This window comes from Diorhabda carinulata, chromosome 1 (genome assembly GCF_026250575.1).
Source record: "Diorhabda carinulata isolate Delta chromosome 1, icDioCari1.1, whole genome shotgun sequence".
Taxonomy (NCBI): domain Eukaryota; kingdom Metazoa; phylum Arthropoda; class Insecta; order Coleoptera; family Chrysomelidae; genus Diorhabda; species Diorhabda carinulata.
The window spans coordinates 16650644-16671524 of NC_079460.1; the positions used below are offsets into that span (position 1 = coordinate 16650644).

Below are 20881 nucleotides of genomic sequence, written 5' to 3' on the forward strand. Positions count from 1 at the left end.
CAATTTGTAAACATACTCTGGGTGAGACTGCTCCTTCGTTATTAATAGAAAAATATTGGGTAGCAGAGTATAAACGAAGCCGTACGATCTGTGAAGACCAGCATCGCAGTGATCGACCAAATGTGGTGACGACTCCAGAAATATTGAAGAAAATCCACAAAGCAGTACTGGATGATCGTCGAATGAAAGTAAGTGAGCTAGCAGACATAGTAGGCATTTCAAGAAGTATGGTGCATCGCATATTCACTGGAAATTTGGGCATGAGAAACCAGTGCGAAAGTTGTGAGCCGCGTTTGCTAATAGAACAGAAACAACGTCGTCTAAATGTTTCCATAGAGTGTTTGGCAATATTTCACAAATTTTTGCGCCGTTTCATAACCTTGGATGAAACGTGGGTACATTACTTCACACCCGAAAGAAAAAAATAATTAAAACAATGGACTGGAAAAGGGAGAACCGGCTCCAAAGAAGCAAAGACCGTTCCATCTTCAGGAAAGGTCATCCCATTGGTTTTTTGGGATGCGCGGGGGATAATTCTCATTGACTATCTTGAAAAAGGAAAAACTGTCAATGACGCCTTTGGCTAGTAAGAAAGTGTTAATCTATCAAGACAATGTACCAGCTTACACGTCCGCTATTACAAAGGCCAAAATTAATTAATTAAAAATTGAATCGTTACCTCATGCACCCTATTCACCAGATTTAGCCCACTCGGATCATTTTCTGTACCCAGACTTGAGAAAATGCCTCGGATGTCAACAATGAAGGAGCTTGACGATTCTTATTATAAAAAGTATATCGCATTTATTGACCATCGCTGAGAAAGGTATATGGAGCTAAAAGAAGATTACGTTGAAAAATAAATATATTTTTTTTTCAAAATTTTTGTATTCTCTGTTGGGCCATGTACTTCTGGGACCATCCGCGTAGAAATAAATATCCAACGAGAGAACTCTCAGATCCTTCTTATTTGTGATAAAGTAAATGAAAATAAAAGTATCGATTTAGTATAATAAAATTTAGAAGGAACTTTTACACAATACAAAAAATTGGAATTGTGTTAATTTCATAATATAAATGTACTGACTAGCTTAAGAACTTATTCACTAATTAGTTTAATAGTGTTAGGGTGTAAAGGTAATGCAGAACATAATCGTGAATTAACCCGTCCGTATAGTGGCGGGAAATATTATTTCATTGGATGTATTTTACCGGGTGTCCCAATAAGAATGACTCTCGGCTATATCTCGGGAACCGTTTATAGTACAGTTTCAAGAAAACAAATTTATAACAAAAGTGACCTCGAGAAAAACCTGGAAATTATTTACAGAGTTGTAGGTCCGCCGCTAGAGGGCGTAATTAAATACCAAAAATTATAAAATGAATAATTTACAAATTTTGCCTAATTAAGATGTATTTAAACTATGATTATCGCATCCTTCAAGAAATTCAGCGTATATTTTATTTTACAAGTCTTAGTCGTTTCTTCCAATGATAGCACACTAATTTTTACCTAAAACCATGTACGATGTACTAAAAAATAGCAAAACATACCAGGTGTCCAGAAAATTCACAATTACTGAACAGTTTTATAATATATTTAAAAAATATGCCACCAACCACTCAACTAAGGTTTTTTCTCAATTATAAAAATGAAAAATGCACCCAGCAAGTAGTGGGTATAAATAAAATATGCAGAGTGTCAAAGATAGTGGCAAAGATTTTAAATCTTCCGAAACCAGAACATTATACTGGCCACACCTTTAGGCGGTCTTCAGCAACAATTTGATGCAGGTAGATGCAGGAGCAGATCTTGCTGCATTAAAACACCATGGAGGATGGAAATCCTCTACCGTGGCTGAGCAATACATAGATGACTCTGTAACTGATAGATTAATGATTGCTAATAACATAATGAATGCTATTAGCAGCACAAACACATTAAACAAAGAAGTTGCAAATAGAAACATTCAACATAGTGTTGAACAAAATGCTGAACAACCTACTGACACTGCACAACCCAAAAACAATGCAGGTTTGTGTACTTCATCTATACAGCAATAAGACATACTAGGCAATAAACACATATGTTAGGGATACCACCAATAATGCAACATTACAAAATTCACTGCAATTTAGTAATTGTTATAATAACAACTTTACATTTGACTTTTATTACGTCTCAGAAAAAAAGTAAAACAAAGTCATTAATAATTATTTAGTTCTTGTTAGGTATCTAATATAGTTACAAAAAATTTATTGGTCTATTAGTTCTTTAGTTATAATATATGTCATAATCATTCTTTTAGTTTTTGTCATCTCCACAAAGTTTTTTTATCTTTTCAGCACACGTGCTGAAATGCTTTTCAACGCAATACGTTTTTTGAGGAATTTTTTACGTGGTCGTAAAAAAAATAGTGTACACAACTCCAAACTCGTTACGTAATATACTATTAAAAAGCATGGTTCCCTTTCGCATGCTTTTAGACGTACAAGTATGCATAATATGTAATTTCAAGTATTTTTAAATTCTTTATTTCAATTGTGGTCGTAGATAAAGAAACAACTGTAATCAATTATTTTGATCGAAAATTGCAATTGTGTACAACACTATTATGAAAAGACATTTTGATTAATAAATGTATGAAACTTACTTTGTGAGTTTTCATGAAAAAGTTACTATACATATCTGGTCAACAGCTTCTGTAGCTTCCTGCTTCTTCTTTTCTGTTGTGGGCTCTTTTGTCCTGCCTCAGCATCATAATCCTGGTATGTTCTGATCCAGTCCTGTCGTCTGTTTAATCGGTGTTATCCTAGCGTGTTCTTTTAGCATGTTTGCTTCTCTTCTGTTATTAAGCCTTCCCATTCTGTTGACTCGCATGATTTCTCCTCCACCGTAGTTTGGCGTTGATGTTTAAGAGTCTGTCTGTTGAAGTAATCCACCAGTCTTGTTGTCGTGCTATTCTCCATTACATGTTAGATGGATTTTTCCAGGTATTATTATTCATTTTCCAGTTCCACTGCATAAAAGATGAACGATACTGGTGGTCACCTAGAAAGCTATTCTCACGGTAGATTCGTTTCTTTAATGGCGAATACGTTCTGATCTACTCCTTCGGGTATTATTTACATCAGGTTGATGTTGTTTAGTATCCTGCGCTATTACAATGAACAGTTGTTTTCTTTTAGAGCACTTATACCGTTTATTTCTAGACAAAGGTGGACTGCTATTCATAATTTTAAGAAAGAGAGAAAGCAATTTACAGACATTCTTCCAGCAATCATGACGGAAAAAAGGGAGACATACAGAGGATGCTCGGTTATATTAAAGCTTGTCTGAGTACATTAGCGCCTATATAAATCGTATAATTACCTTAAACAGCAAAGCCTTACGCCATGCAACGAAATAGGGGCGAGATTTTTTAAGTACATTAAATCATATAGCATATAATATCAGATATAAATTTGAAAATATATTTCAGGTTTCATTTTCGAATAGTTTTCCGTTATAAAATTGCTATTATTACATTTTTTTATTTTCTATAAGGGAACGTAGACAACAGGAAAAAGCCAAATTCGATATTTGGGATCATTCATTAGATTTTGAAGAAGTTTCAAGGTTTTTTTAGATCTCATTTTTGTATCCTCTTAGTTGATATACTTATAACTTGCCATTAACATTGTTGCATACTAACTAGTGCAAATAACTGTAAATGGAAGTTTTTAAGACTTTTATCATCATCACAGAAAACGATTTTCTAAAAAACTAAAAATGAAATTAGTAAGCTATATTATCGGATATAAAACATTCGAATTCAGACACAGATGGATGTCAAATATTAATATGTGTTATATATATTATATATGCTCTGATTGGTATTGAATGTTCGGAAAAATGATAGAGATCATTAGGATCCATTCTTTTGAATTTAATGTATGACTGACACTTATTGTGAGTAGTAATTGTTGAATGTAAATATTCTCATATTTTTTTTCAGGTTGTTCTTACAAAAACCAGCTAATCCAGATTTGATGTATATCATATTTTTCTGTCATACCCAGCTTACTGTGACGCTTCTTCTGTGCTTAATATTCGGTAGTAAGGTAAGTGGAAGTTTTATGGTTTCTTATAATTGCACTCTTGATGAAGCACTAACACTAGTTTTTCATAAAGAGCTGATAATCGTGAGGTAAATTAAGCAGTCGATGGGAATTATTAGTTTCATTGAGTTTGGACGTTTACTTGATGCTAATATTCAGAAAAATAGAATCTCGTTATTTTAATCACATATTTTTCAAAATAATTCGTAAGAAAATGAAAATACTATAAGCTTACGTCGTGAAATAGTCTTAGCCAGTAGTTAACGGCAAGTTGAAATAACTGTAAACGAGTTCTAATCTAAATGAAATCAATGTAATTACAATATTGAGTTGAGCTAATAAGTTTCTGCCATAAAAAATTTCCCCTCCAAATTCTTCTCAGCAAATATCGCAGCCAACTCAATGATCAGCTGAGACAACCCTTTCCTATTGCTTTATAATTGTTGAGTTTAGTTAATCCGTAGTCTTTATATACTAATTATTTCAAACTTATAATTTCATTAGATTTCGCTGAATTGAGAATCTCATTACACATACAATCAGAATAAAGAATATCCCAATCTTCAAATCATTCAGTTTTCTATACTCGCGGGAAATCTTGTTCAAGTTCATAGTTCTATCAAGTTGAACTTAAATTAAAACTTGTTTTGACTCTCTAGATCTTTCAAACTAGAATATCCGCTTGATTTATTTAGCTTTAGAAATAAATGAGATATCTAAATGAGTTTTAATCTGACATTTTGATATTGTTATATATGATATATATATATATATATATATATATATATATATATATAATTAATGCATCTTTATCTTGATTTTAGGTCTCTTCTGTTTTAAAATTAGCTTTTTCAATAATTTTTGAAAAAAAGATAAAACTTGACGTTTCGACTTTTCTTTAAGTCTTTATCAAAATATATATCTATGGACTAACTTTAATATATTTGAATAATAATTAATATATGAATAATTCATAGGTTTCAAAATTCAATATTCAAATATGTATATATATATATATATATATATATATATATATATATATATATATATATATATAAGCATAAGAGAGAAACGATGTATAAATTTTGTCTAAAAGAACTCATGGTAATCGGGGTAATGGGAAAATATGATTTTACTTTAAACTCACATGAATAATCATTCACTAATGACAGTGAATAACCAGAAACTCATGGCTCCAATATTTTTAATGATTACTGAAAGAAAATACTTTGGAAATAATAACCTAGGTGTTCTATCATAAAATTTCTCCGTTTTAGAAATATATGAAAGAGTAAGCCTTTCCTGCTACATCTATGAATATTATAAAAAGCATAAGAAAAAAACGAGGTTAATTTTTTTTCTAAAAGAACTCATAGCAATCACGAAATATGAGTTAATAACTTTTAAATAATAGGAATAATGATTCACTAATTGCGGTAAATAACCAGAAGCTCATTGCTCCAATATCCTTAATGATTACTGAAAGAAAATACTGTGGAAATACTAAAACAAATATTTTTTAATTGGGATTTATCTGTCTTTGCAATTCAGAACAATACGGAAAGGAAGATTAATGGGACAAACAAACCGAAAATCTTTACATTCATTCTATGGTTTTATGTTTGTGAATCCCAATGAGAATTGTATCGACTTAGTGCAGTCACTTAAGCTAAAAAAGCAGTCATCATCCGAATGAAACGAAATAAGCTGAAAGTTTATATAAAACTTGATTATCTGAAGATTGTAGAGATAGAAATGCTACACAACTTTTATAACGCAAATACGAATAGAGACGAATAAAGTGATCTATTTTTAAAAAAGACTGATTTTTGTAAACTCCGATCTTGAATATCTGAGGACGTTCACACGTGACCATGTGGAAATTTAGAGATAACAACTTACTATATTTCACTCTTAGGTTATACCCTTAACTTGACTGGGTTACAACCACCATATTTTCCATATGGTTGACGCAGATGCAAATGAAAATTAGTAGTTAAGGCCTAGATGCCTATATAACATCAATTTTGTCGGATCGAATAACATTCATCTCAAGATAGGTGGATAGTAATGGATGATACACATACTTGAAGTCGATAAATCATTAAAACTTTTCAGTGATGATTTAAATTCATTGTGATTGCTTAGACTCTTAGAACTTAGAGGTATTCATTCGTTCGTTTATAGTTGTCATGTTGTTGAAAAAAAGGAACGCTAAAATTATTCAGCGGTTTGACTGATTTTTTTATAATCTTTCTTCTTCTTCTTCTTCTTTCATAATAATATTGATCAAACCAATGTCATTTAAGATTATAATCGAATTTTCTTTAACAAACTTCATACTATTAAAACGCCTCTAATGCATAACTTTATAGTGAATATTATATTCTCAGTGGAACTTTCACCTTGTATATATGAGGTATGTTAAAAAATACGGTGAATTATTGTATTAAAACAAAGTAACCTGGTATATATATATATATATATATATATATATATATATATATATATATATATATATATATAACCTAAAATTTGAATTAAGCTCCCTAGAAGAATTGATCTCGGAAAGGAAGAACCAGAAGTTCTTTGGTGCTAAATCTGATGAGTAAGGAGACGTAGAAAAAGAGAAAGACATGGCCATTGCTCTACTTTTCATGTCTGTCTTCGCCTATTTGAATGAACATGTTTGTCCTCTTTTTACACATCTTTTGAATAACTCATACCGTCATACCGTTTGTAAACCTTCCAAAAGTTACCACATTATCACCATATACAGATTTTAGCATTTCGTGAGCTTCTTTAGCACTATTTTCAGCAGAAAACGTCTTGTAAATTCATGCTTCTAGACAGACGCTGCACTAAAGAAGTTTACAAACTAGAACGAGTTCAAACTTGTAGCTACTGTCAGCACATATGAGGTGAAATAGATATAGCGTAAGTAATTGATGCTATAAAAATTGATTCACCGTATATTTTGACAACAGCTCGTATTACATTGTTATGTTTCGACTCAACGTTAAAACATCTTGATGTTTCGAACGTAGGGTACATCTGACAAATTCTGAATTGTTAAAATGTGGATAGAGTTTAAAATATAACTATAAGAATTTTTGAACACTATCCGGAACCCGAAGTGGATAAAAAAGATTGGAAAAGGAATCAAAAAAATTCGGGCTAAAGGTAAATAGCGAAAAGAACATCGTACATTTTGGAGTAAATGCTAATATAGTTTATGCACAGATGGTATGCGGGATTTTTCCGGCAGTTTTTGGGCGCGCATACCAAGCTATTTTAAAATTACATAAAAATGAATAAAATAAAATAGTTTCCGGATTGATGGAGAAATTTTAGCCCTCATCACACACTTCAAATAGATATGCCAGACCCTTCCGGCAAGAACAAGTGGTTTGCGTGATTTTTTTCTAAAAGCCAATAAAATTTACTGTCGAATACAAAAAAAAATTAATATCCGTGATGACGGTAAAACATTTTTCCATTTTTTCAATAATTTCGACAATAGGAATTCACGCATACCGAGCTTAATTTATTCCTATACTTATGTTCTATTTATTTAAATAAAAATTTTTTGATTCCGCCATGACGGGACTTTCAGTGTTACCGGCTCCCCGCCTAAATACTTATGTAATCATCGTCTGGAACTGAAATTATGGTCAAATACAATATAAGAAATATGATTGTATAAATGTATAACAATAATAAAATTTTACTTACAATAATTAATTAAGATTTTCGGTGGTTTTGAATTGTATTAATTCTTGTAAAACTTTTCAAGTTCATAGGATTCAAAGTGACATGGATAGAAATATCGATTCTGGTTACTATAGGAATTTTTATTAATGTTTGATTGGTTAGATTATGAATGACGTTGAATTTTTATGGGTTTGATGATAACTTGTAGTGAATGATGTTTAATATTGATTGGTTAATTTATGGATAACATTAAATTTCAAAATAGCTTAGATCGTTATGAATGTAGCTCAATGTTTATTGGTTAGAATATAAATGAGAATAAATTTTATAGGTTAGGTCGATATAAATTAAGTTGACATTTATAGGTTAGGTGAGGTTAGTTGGTTGTTAAATGCGTTGAATTTTTATAGACTTTGTTTTTCCAAAATCTAAAAGATTCATAAAGATGCATAAATTACACTAATGTTATTTAAATCAGTTTTATTATTATTGTATTGATCATTTTGGGCAATATATGTTGTTTCTTAAAATAAACGTCTATTTTTAGAAACAAAATAAAATATTTAGTAACACTCAAATTAATAAAGAGAAGTGTTAATTGAATCATGTAAGATATTCCGTGTAAAAGCTAAGGATATTAATTACGTGAAGAGTTTCGTCGACCTTTTGACTGGCAAATATAATTGATTAACTCCAAATGAGGGTTGGTCCTGAAATAGGAAAGAGATTTGTAATTCTTTAGGTAAACTTTTGAAAAAAACATCAAAAGGTTACATTCGCTCTGTTAAGTAAGATGTGAACCACTATTTAATGTTCATTTATTAATTAATTTAGACAGTGTTCAAAGTATTATTATTATTAATAATGATCATATCATATTATTCAGATAATACTATGTCGAGTTAGAACTCCCACAATCTAGAGTTTGGGGAACATTTTGTGTGTGAGTTGTTTGAAAACCATATAGTTGATTATCATTGTGTTAAACTTTATCATTTAATGTGTATCTTAATACTTAAAATTAAAATGTCCACCAATAAGCCGTAGGGTCTGACAGAAATCGATCTATTTATTGTATGGCGCAACACTCAACACAAAAGATAAATACCGAAGCAATTTATTTAGTACACAATAACGACATTTACGAGGGTATAATTCCATTTTCATGACATAATGTGTAGCTATTAAATTGTTTAGAATCTGTAACTTATTCCTTAACATGATACATTTTTAGACACCACGGAAACAGTTGTACGTAAATATTCTGTTGATAACATATTGAAAATGACACACAAAAAATATTATAGTATATAGATATTGAAAGAAAATCCTTATTGGGATATTCTAATAAATAATAAAATAATAAATATAGTCACTGTTCATGAAGTATTTAGAGAAAGAAATACTTTATTGATATTATTACATCAAAAGGCAATTGACCGAGTCTTTCAACCACGAAGTATTTATGTAATGTAATATATAGGGTTACTATGACAGAAACATTCTCGTGAGAAAAAAGTTTCTGCTTCTTACAACATGGGAAATGTTCGTTTGTTATTTCAAGATACGTGACAGAAAACATTCGCCTTGAAAATAAATCATTTTATAAACCCATGCGTCGTTGTATTAGCTTCGCTTTATTACCTTAACCTCTCAAATTTACCTTTGTGAGACTTCTTCCTTTAGGAACACATTTAACAACTTACTATCGAAAACAATAGAAAAAAATTAAGAAAAATAGCGTAGTGATAAGTTGATGAACATTGGCACTATCACGTTAGAAAATTGTGAATTGAACCACTTGAATCCCTATTTATGGTACATAGAAAGTTAAATACGTAATAAGATAAATATATTAGTCTAAGAGCCCGTGGACAACATAATTTTTCTCAGTCTGTTCTACCTATCAACCTTGAGAACCTAAGCACAGTCGACTCAGGTGTTATAATTTCGGCGCTAGTAAATTCCTCCTGATTCTCTAATCTGACATATAAATTGGTCGCCAGAATTTAAGGGTTCATTAAATGCCTCATGCCTATAGGTAAATTGGTTGCCGTGTTTGTAAAAAGAAAAACAAATGGTGCACTTTACTTTCACTAATTTATTATTTAAAAGCCACATTCATATAATAGTACCTAAATTTCAACAATAAATATATAAATGATACTGTCTATATTGACTAGCTATATATGCATATGATACGTAGTCCATTGATATGTTCTCTTGTTTTCCTCTTGCATGCACTTAAAATAAATTTTCTGCTCACTTCCGTTTCGAATGCTCCATGATTGCGCTCATCTTCTTTCCTGGATATCATGTTCCCTTTTCAATACTGTAATCTCATGCTTTGTAACGCGGCTTCTTTTGGCTACACCTCCACGATGTTTCTCCACTTTCCAAGACTTTCTATTTAGTAAACGTGAAAATTTAGCAAACCAACTTCTAACTTCTCCTACGTTCATTTCAATAACTGACATCGACATTTTTCACTATTATTCACTTTGCTCGAAAGTAGAAATAGCCTAAATTAAAGCAAATTGACAGGAAACTATTTGTTTCATATTTTAAGTGTATATCCCCAAATTTATCTGTCATTAGTAATGACCCTTTTTGAAATCCAGGTAAAGGAATTATCTTGGCGACTTCACATAATTTGATAAACTAAAAAATTATTCTAGAAAGTTGCTGCCTGGATGTGTTAAAATACGAAACTGCAGACGATTATCATGGTTCTAAAAACATTTGAAAAAAAAATTTCTTAAGAAATTTATATATAATATATTACTTAAGTACCAGAAGCTCAAATTTCTGGAAGTGTACTAGTGTATCGGTTACTTTAACCAGACTACTGAGGTACGACACGACGTGCCTATCAGAATACCTATGTGCTTAATGGTCCTTGCCCACCCACTAACCTACTAAGATATACGAGGTCTGGCTACTGGTTACGAAAAAGGGTTTTATTATAAAAATTATTCTACATTCGAATGCTCCCTTTCAATATACTGCCCTCCCCTCGCCACACACCTTTCCATACGTTTTTTCCATTGATCGAAGCAGTGCTGGAAGTCTTCTTTGATGAGAGACTTTAGGAGCTCTGCCGTTTTTTGCTTTACCACTTCCATCGACTCAAATCGGGTCCTTTTCAAAGCAGATCTGTTTCTATCCTTTCAAGGAAATCTGAGCAGACCCGTTGACGCAAGAGCTTTTGGTCAAGAGTCAGTTTTTTTGGCACCATCTTCGCACTGACTTTGTTATGTGTAATTCCTCGTGTAAACTGTTTCTAACCGTTTCTTTATCGGCGTTTAAAGCCTCGGCAATCATCCGGATACTCATTCGGCGATCTGCACGTACAATTTGGTTGATTTTGGTCACTGTTTCTGGAGTTGAAACAGTCACAGGGCGATCAGTGCTCTCTCGGCACTCACTAAAGCGCTTACACCACACACATGCACAAGATACAGAATTGTCTCCATAGGCCTCTTGCAACAACAATTTATAGCATTCAGTCGGAGTTTTGAGATTGATACGTTTCTCCTGTTTTTCGTCACACATGGTGTTCGGCACGAGAAAAAAATTCGTTAGTTTCAAATCGCTTTTGCACAAATATTATAATAGTGACCGAAACGTATTTTGGGACGTGTATAGATATCTAAATACCCAACGCATTACTCGTTTTTTATCCCACCCGTCTAGGGCGGCGTCTAGGCTCTCGTTATTTATAGCCAGACCTCCTATGATATTATAATATTGTCGTATTCTTTCCCAATCACGTTTTTCTGTCATTTAATAAATATAATTGAAACTAACTTAAGGTATATTTCTGAGTACCTACAGCTTTTAACTAAAACACATCGGCATAACAGACTCTTGTTAATGTCCCTAGTTTAGGCCGGTTTCATAGAATTAACATAAAAACCATTCAAAAGTCCTACTTTATTTATTTAATTTCATGTTTGTTCATTATGTTAAGTGGAAGTGAGACGATGAGACGATAGAAAATGTCAGAATATTCTACGTTTACGGAGGTAGCACAAATTGAAATGCAAAGGCATATTTAACCCAACGAACTTTATGTTTCGGGCTATTACAGCCAATGTTATAAGAGACCGTTTTAAAAATTAAGAGACAGAGCCGCCATCTACGTTGCGACCATCAACATCGACCGACAGCTCGAGTATCATTTATAACATCGTACAAGATTCTTGTTCAAGAAATTTTTATTCATCTTCACTAAGTATTGGGGTTGAAAAGGAAGGTAACGATATCCTACTACATTCGTGAGCAAAAAAAAATCGACTCAAGAGACACCCTTGCGATCGCAAGTCACTGACAACGAAACTGAACACGAAATTTTATTTTTCTTACTGAAATATTAAAGCTAATGGCATTAGCTGCAAAATATTATAATGTTTTATTGCTCTCACAGTCCACGAATGTGTTTTTATTGGTAACCACCCTTTTTATGCTTGTTTATAATAGTGTTAATTAGGGGTAACTGACTCTAGTTATCTACCCAACCCACCACTTTGTTAACAACAATCAAGAGTTCTATCTGAAAATGGACACAAGTGATAAAGCTGCACAAGCGGTCACCCTATTGCGTCAAAGCCAAAGTCAGCCAGAAGTGACCAGTGCACTGAACATGAGTCAATAGCTGTGTCTAGAATTGACTGTCGTTACCAAGAGACTGGTTACTTTCATCGAAGAGGCGTTTCTGAAATAAAAAAGTGCACATCCGAGAGAAATGACTGATTCATTGTCAGCACATAGCTGAGAAATCGGGCCCTTATTGGTGTTCAGGTCCAACAAGAACTCAGAAAACGCGAGGAGTCCTGTAAGTAGCAATACATTCAGAAAAAGACTTGGAGCAGCAAACCTTGAACCAAAAAGGCGAGCTACTAGCCCCAAATTAACCTCAGCTCACCGAGCTCTACGATATCAGAGAACACGTTTATTGGACTGACGAACAATAGGACTTCGTTCTCTTCTCAGACGAAAACAGAGTGTGCCTCCATGATAGCGATAAAAAAGGGTAAGACCACAGAAGACCTAGAGAAAGATTGGCGCAGTGTTGCATAAAAAAACGTCCCTTTCGAAAGAGGTTCCTGGATGGTTTGGGCGAGCATTTCATTAGAAGCAAAAACTGAGTTGGTTTTTTTGAAGCTAGCAGAGGAGCGTAGGGATTAACGGCGAACCGATAGAAATTTTAGGGAATTACGTCGTTCCCTCCCCCAGTTTCAACGGCGAAAATTTCATCCTAATGCAGGACAATGCCCATCCCCATAGGTAGGTTCCGTATGGTAGTATTTACAGGATGTCTAAATGTGGATTTTCCAACGAATAGCCCTGACGTACCATCTATCTACTAAGCCAAATTGGTTGTTTTTCGCCTTCTAAAGATTACTCACTTTTGGAAGGATTGGAAGTGGTTTCTGAAAAGTTGTTGACTTCGTGTAATGTACCAATAAACGCTCAATAGGTTATGTTAGGTTAGGTCGAATTAGCTTAAAACTAAATTGTACGATTTTCATTCATTTTTATTCATAACTATAATTTATGCTATTTCAAATCATAATTTATTCAAGAGGAAATAAATGCGAATAAAGAGATATCAGACATTACTGAATTTTAATTGGCTCCGTAGAACTGCGTGTTCATCATGTATTTATTTTCATTTGTATTCATAGAGTGATGTTCGGAAAATATAAAATTTCAATCGAATTTCTCGCATTCAGGTAGCTCAGTATGCATGTCCATCGACAAAGTGACCTTTGAAAATAAATAATTAAAATATACCTTCGTTGAAATTTAAAAATAAAATGGACGAACTGTGATATCGACTGGGGTTTCAATAATTTCCATCTTGTACCTCAGAGCTAGAGTAACTCAAGTCCAAACGACTCCTTGACCCGATCGTTTTATTAGATAGATTATAATTATAATAGAAATTCATATGAACAATCTGAACATGGAAAATCAGCGTTTAAGCAATGGCAAACTGGCCAGTACTCTTCGCAAACAGAGGTCGATTCGAGCGGAAAGTCTTGTTATATGTCTGGTTGGATTATGAAGATTTAGTCTACTTCGAAATCATTCCAGACGGTTGAGCTATCAATGCTGAGTTACATAGTGGATAGCGAGTTTATGATGTTTTATCGGAGAAATATCCAGATTTAGATAACCGAACTTTCTTACAACAAGACAATGCCAAACCACATCCTGCAAAAGTTACGCAGAATAAGATCGAAGCATTTGGTGGTATTGAACTCCTACCAGATCCAGCATTTAGTCTAGAGCTTTCACCGTGACATTATTATTTATTCAGATCAATGACGAGATTCTTGCGTGAAAAAAACTTGAATCAAATCGACATTGTCGACCGACACGTTCGACTTTTGGCTTGTCCACATTGGCCAGTACACCAGTACACGTGGACGTGTCGACCGACATTCATCTGATAGTTTAACGAAGTGCTTTCAATTAACTTATGATTGAAAAAAATAGTGATGAAGAAGATTGTGTGGCGGCTGCAACTGCAAATATCATAGCCATAGTTGGACCGCCGTCACCTCCCAAGGAGGCTTTGGCTACGACCTAGCCTTCTTCGAGGAGGAACAAAGCATAGAATTGAGATGTTTATAATTTTTAATTTGATAGTTTGGATAACTGGTGGCCCATAGATTACTCCTATTACGATACTTATGAATAAATATAACAACTTCTTCGTGACTAAAACTCTTTTTAGCAAAAGTCGAATAGAGGTCAAAGCGACTCGTCTACACTGTTTTTTGTTTCCGATTCGATTGCCTTTGATACGGGCTGACCTGGTTTGGTTTTGGTTCGACTAGACACGACATGATGGGACAAACTCGGGCAACACGTCTGCGCTTGTTCAACATTGTCGATTGACAAAGTCGAATGGCGTCTATTGACATAGTGTGGACACAGCTTTACAAGACTAAGGGGAATCCAGCAACGATAGTAAATTATTGACAGAAAAAAAGATTGTTGAAATTACACTGCAAATACAAATAATAGAACGAGAAAGAAATGACAAAAAAGACCTAAACAATTTGAATAAAATTTATAGTACTATTTTATAAATTCACACAAATTAGAAATAATCTAATCGAGGATTATTACAAATGTTTGAAATGTAACAACAAAAAAAAAGGATTTTGATTTTGATATTTAAATTGCAGATGATCCACTGATTAATATATTTATGTAAGTTGTCAATAAAAAATCATATTTTGATAAAGTTCGAAATAAGTCGAAACATTAATTTTTCACATGTTTTAAAATCTAATTTTTAATATGAAGAGACCTATAATCAAGGCAAAAACATATAAAAGAGTTTAAGAAATGAGAAACTAGAGAAATTTATAATTATAATATGTAAATAACACAATAATATAAAAAAAATCAGCATCAATATTTTTCAATTCAATTCAATTCAAACATATATTCATGTACAAAAATCTTATTCAGTTATAATATAAAACATCTCAAAAAATTTCACTAATTTATGTCTTTCTCCTTCTTACAGGTATTCATGGTGTTCAAAAACAAAGGACGCGCTGATGAAAGTTCTATGGTATCAAAAACACCGTCCTCGAAATTTATCAGTAAGAGCAGATCCGATAATCCACAATACAGCACCAATTCATCTACAGGAGGAGGGCCAGTGGATTTCTCTTATTCGAAATATAATGAACAGGATGTCCAAGAAGAATTCTTGAGGCTCTACACGCAGCTTGAAATTTTACGCGAAAGAAATATGAGGATGGGAAATCGACATTTGGCTTCTAAAATAATTGCTATGCAGGATGCTGCCAGGACACACGATAACTCGAATCGAAATTTGATAAAACCTAGTAGCAGTATAGGTGAGATGAAATCGTGGCTCGCCATTACAGAGATACAAAAACATTTTATAGTAATGATTCATTGAGAAACCTACAGGTTGATTATAGATAATAAATAAATAAAGAGTGTAATGTCGCTATAAAAAAATTAGAAAATCACGATTCAGATCATAATTTTGGTAAAATGAAGACAATATTGCAAAAGAAGTAAGAAGTAAATGAAGCTGTAATCAAAATCATACTATAAAGTCCGTAATTTAGATACAGATACATACATTAAACTATAACTTTATCACTTTCCATCTATATATATATATATATATTGCTTCACTATTATTTCGTATACCCAGCGCTCTAATCTTTCTTAATATTGTCTCTCCAGAAAACATTGAACTTTTATTAGTTTGAAGTCCCTAGTCCTTCCCATGCTGGTTTTCAGATTCTCTAATAAATCTATTGCCTAACATGTCCAACCCACTACAGACAAACGTCTTGCTTCTACTTGAAGAATATTTGGGGCTTTATCAATGTCTTCAACTCTCTCATTTTCAATTATTCTATATTCTTCAGTTTTCATGCCTCTTAAAGATCCATAAATTTTCCTTAATACGACTATATATTGATATCTAGTTAGCCTAGACCAGTTCCATGCATAAACAAAATAACGTGTTACCATAGCAACAAACAATAACTTATTAGAAGTGTCAGTGTAAAGTTTGACGTCAAAAAAGTAAACCAGAGTTACGCAATAAATGAAAAGAAACAAAAGGGTTAAGAGGTAAGCAGATTTACGAAGATATGCTTAATATCCTTGGTGATCAATGTCCTTCGTATGCGACCGTGAAAACAATGTAGACTTCTTAAGCCGAATTGTTACTATGGATGAGACTAGGGTACATTTTTACGGTCCAGAAACAAAGCAACAATCGATGAAATGGCGACACTCTGGTTCTCCAAGACCTACCAAAAATCTACTGGAAAAGTTCTTGCTTCAGTTTTTTTGGGATTGACATTGAGTAATTATGATTGATTTTTGGATAAGGGTAGAACAATAACTGGATTATTAATTAATTACTATTCGATATTACTGACCACTCTACGGGAAAAAATTAAGGAGAAAAGACGCGGAAAATCCAAAGGTGTTTTGTTTTTGCAGCACGACGCCCCTGCACACAAATCTCATGTTGCCATTCAAAACTTCCTGATGTCCGACTATCATCTCTTTTCTCAACTGAAAAAAAGTTTAAAAGGTCGTAAATTTTCTTCCAACGAGGAGGTTATAAAAGCTGATTTGCAGAGCAAGAAGAAACATTTTTTTGAAAGACGTTGCAGGTTCGCTGTAATAAATGTATCCAATTAAGAGGAGAATATGTTGAGTAATAAATATTTTGACATTGAAATTTTGTTTGGTTCTATAGTAGGCTAAGAATTTCTCAATATATCCTCGTATATCTCTCTTGAGAGGTTCATACTTTACAGCCGTACATAATAGTACTAAGACCATAAATGAATGGTCTTGTTGGAACCTTCGATTAAAAAACCTGTAAGTTAATGGAATAAGTCCCTCTGCGTTATTTGTTACCAGATACTCAAACTTTTCAACTACTCTGTAGTTGACTATAATATAAGAGGCTTGATTAAAAAATAAGATCAATTAATGCGTTTCAACTAGTATATCGTTTATTGGGACAAGTTGTAACAAGCTCAAATCTGTACTCTCTTATCAGTATATCACTATAGCCGCTTCAAGAAGATACAAGTTTTGTTTTAAGTTGAAAAAAAAGTGCCAAAGAAACGCAGGTAACGCTCAAATCTATTTGTCGTGATAATGTTGTAACTCTAAAAACTCACTTTAAGTACTCTGGGCGATTTAATAATGGAAATGAGTCAATTAAGGATAAGGATTAGTCATACGTCTTTCGACTTCAATAACATATATTCGTTCGTTCCAACGTTCCCCTTGTAAACTTGAATTTTACGAGGGCGTACTGGAACGTTTCCAAAATTATTTACTAAGAAAGAGAACTAAAAATTGGCCAGCAGCTTACTTCCTCATGATGAGAACTTGTCGTACCACAGACTTTTGGTTCGCTAGTTTCTGGCCACTAAAAATCTTGGATTTCCTTCCGCCTTACTCACCATTTAATAAAAGAATTCACCTCGTAAATACCAATGCAAGTCATAGCCGAATTTTTTCACATACTATGCTGTCAATGTATCAAAATCATATGAGATGCCACTTAATATTAAAATTGTATATAGGGAATATGCTCTTCATCGCGTATAAAGTATATTTAATAACTTTCTTCTCACATCATATGTGAGGAATTTTGAATTCACTCATTGTACATACTATAGTCATCTGTATTCTTAACGTTGTGCGCTAAAATTCAATCCAAACTTTTTGAGACAAACCCACAGATTCTACTTTTCGCATATAGATGCCGCGAGACCTAATGCTTTTCCTTATTCAAAGTTCCAAGAACATACGAATTCAGGGTGAATATAGAGTAAATTACTTTTTATTTTTCAGTTCCATCCAGCCAAAGATCATCAATCCTAATAAAATATGCTTAACGTACTATCTAAATGAATCGGAAACAGCCAACATTGTACATTATGAGAATGTCAGATACACTCTTGTTGAACTAAAACATTATATATACTCTTAATGAATCTGAAGAATTTTAATAAAATTACTCAAAGGTTTTCGGTATTTTAGAAAGGAGATTCTTCAAATAGTGTAACAAACTTAACACTGCATAGCTTAAGATGTGTGATGGTGTATAAAATATTATTATAAATAATAGATTTAGCAATAAGACAACATTTTACCTGTATTCCAAATACAGTGAGGACTAAAATGCCATTTATATTCAGTGAATAATAATATCATAGAAACATCACAGAAATAGTAGGTGTTTTACAGATTAAAAAAATATGCAAAGTATTTGGAAAAGAATTCCTTTTTGAACCAAATTGCTAGAATAAATCTAAATGCTTCTCTTCAGATTTTTTGCTTGAGGCTGGTACTGTATAAGACACTCAAGTGTACCTGAATTGTCAAGATAAAATAAAATTAACCGCCTTATTTGATAATCTCAGAATATTATCTATCAATTGGAAACGTTCTTTTTTAGATGAAATAAAACTAGAGTATAGATCAGATTTGAAAGACTTCGGATTCTCAAGCTCCAAGACGACAAGCTGCCAGATATTTCTCATAATATGAGGGAATTGTAGTGTTTTGGGAAAGTACTATAATAGGAACAAAACTTTAACTCCCATCCAACCTACTTCAACTGATGAGAAATATGTTGATTTGGTATTGGAATTAGTAGTTAGGTCTTGACGATGTATACTAAAAGATTGATAAAAAAATTTCTGAAATAATAGGGTGTAATAGCTTCATAATGTTTTAAGTCCATTGAAAATCTATGAAAGCAGCTCAAAATTAAGTTGAAAATCGTCAAAATAATAAAGTAATTGTGACACATCCATCAAATAGTATCAGCAGGATGAGAAAACGTTGAGAACATATTGATAATTGAATCAAAATAATTTCAGATGGAATCTAATATGGAACTAAAATTACCAATTATTTATTTTCTCATAGTTTTCAACATAATTCATAATCTTAATAGGCGAAAAACAAAAGATACCAGATTGTTTAAGTTTGACGTAATTTATTTCTTCATTTCAAGTATTTATAAGAATAACATTCTAATTGTATACTCATTAATAAATGAAATATTTCTATATTCCAAGTATATCAACGAAAAAATTCAATATAATTTTGGTTGAGTATAATATATAAATGCCCTGTCTCTTAGTGTATCAAGACAGGTTCATCAAATTATTTGCACGGCTGATTTGTCTCTCTACACATTTTTATCCCCTGAAAAGTTATTAACTGAAAACTTGTTATATTCTTGTCAGATACGTCTTTTCCACCTTGAAACTGCTTTAGCAAAATAAACCATTTTTAAAGGGAAGATAAAATAACTGTGCCTCTTTAATAGAATGTTTCTGAAATAAAATTTTTCTGTTTTCCTAAATACTGTACCAAAGTGAGTTAAAAATTCAGATCTGCAATACCGAGAATAAAAAGGAGCAATTGGAAGCTCTGTAGCTCCATTTCAAATTTGAATACCAAATCTTTGTAAAACGGCAACTCTCTAATTCCATATTATTAGTGATATAATACCTTTCATCAGAATTCGTATTCGTAAAATGGGAATAAAAATTATCAACTACTGAATATTGATGAAATTTTCAGAAAATGTTTTATTTCTTATTTTCCTTTGTTCGAAATAAGAAGAATAAAACATCAACCAATACATATTAAGTACTGAAAAACATTTGTTACTAAATTCGTTCAGAGCTGAATACTAAAATAAACACGTTCACTAAGCCTCTCAAACATTTATCAAATCACTTTAATAGCATATAGTTCTAACTACACTATACCTTGGTACTGGCACTGGTCAAGTTATACTATTTTTTATATCTTGCATGGTATTAACGTGTTTATATACGTTATTTTAGCAAACAATAAATAAAATTTGATATTATTCCAGATAACATAGCCGACACGAATATTGAAGATGTATCTACACTAAAAATAAAAAGACAGAGCGTATCATTTGCCATAGAGGTTAAACCCGAAGCGAATGGCGATACATCTACAATGAAGGATAACCCTGAACATAATGAGAATATCGTTTCAAATGAAACAACTGAAAATACAGCATCCAGTTCAACATATCCTCCGCCAACTCCAGAAGTTAAATACAAAGAAAAACCCTCAGCAACTGACAGCAACGGCAGATATCTAATGTCGGGACACGCTAGAACGCATTCCATCGTTATCAACTTAGATGATAAGAGCAGATTTACTGATGAAATTACTGTTTAATAATTTCTTTTTTATTTACTACGTACCTGATGTGAAATAAAGGTTGTATCTAGGTATATATATCTGTAGTTTGTTTTCTATATCACCTCTCAAAAAAACTTTTAGTTGAAAATTCATCAAAGTAGTTGATAGCAGGAATCTGGTATCGTCCTGCCAGAAATAGAATAACTAGTATAACCAACACATGTTTCTTATATGCATCAATCTTTTACCTTCTTTAAAAAAAAGTCTGATTACCATATGGAGGCATTAGAAGACAAAAAAAATAATGTTCAAA

At 32.5% G+C, this 20881-nt stretch overlaps 1 protein-coding gene across 1 annotated transcript in view; it reads left to right on the plus strand.

Moving 5' to 3' along the window:
• Nucleotides 1-20664, plus strand: part of LOC130891864 (probable G-protein coupled receptor 158) — a 419687-nt gene extending 399023 nt beyond the window's left edge. Inside the window, exons 10-12 of the mRNA XM_057796922.1 lie at nucleotides 3999-4104; nucleotides 15368-15707; nucleotides 20267-20664. Coding sequence (XP_057652905.1) covers nucleotides 3999-4104; nucleotides 15368-15707; nucleotides 20267-20604 — 784 coding nt within the window. The 3' untranslated portion in view covers nucleotides 20605-20664. The remainder of the gene's footprint in view (nucleotides 1-3998; nucleotides 4105-15367; nucleotides 15708-20266) is intronic.
• Nucleotides 20665-20881: the final 217 nt, after the last annotated feature.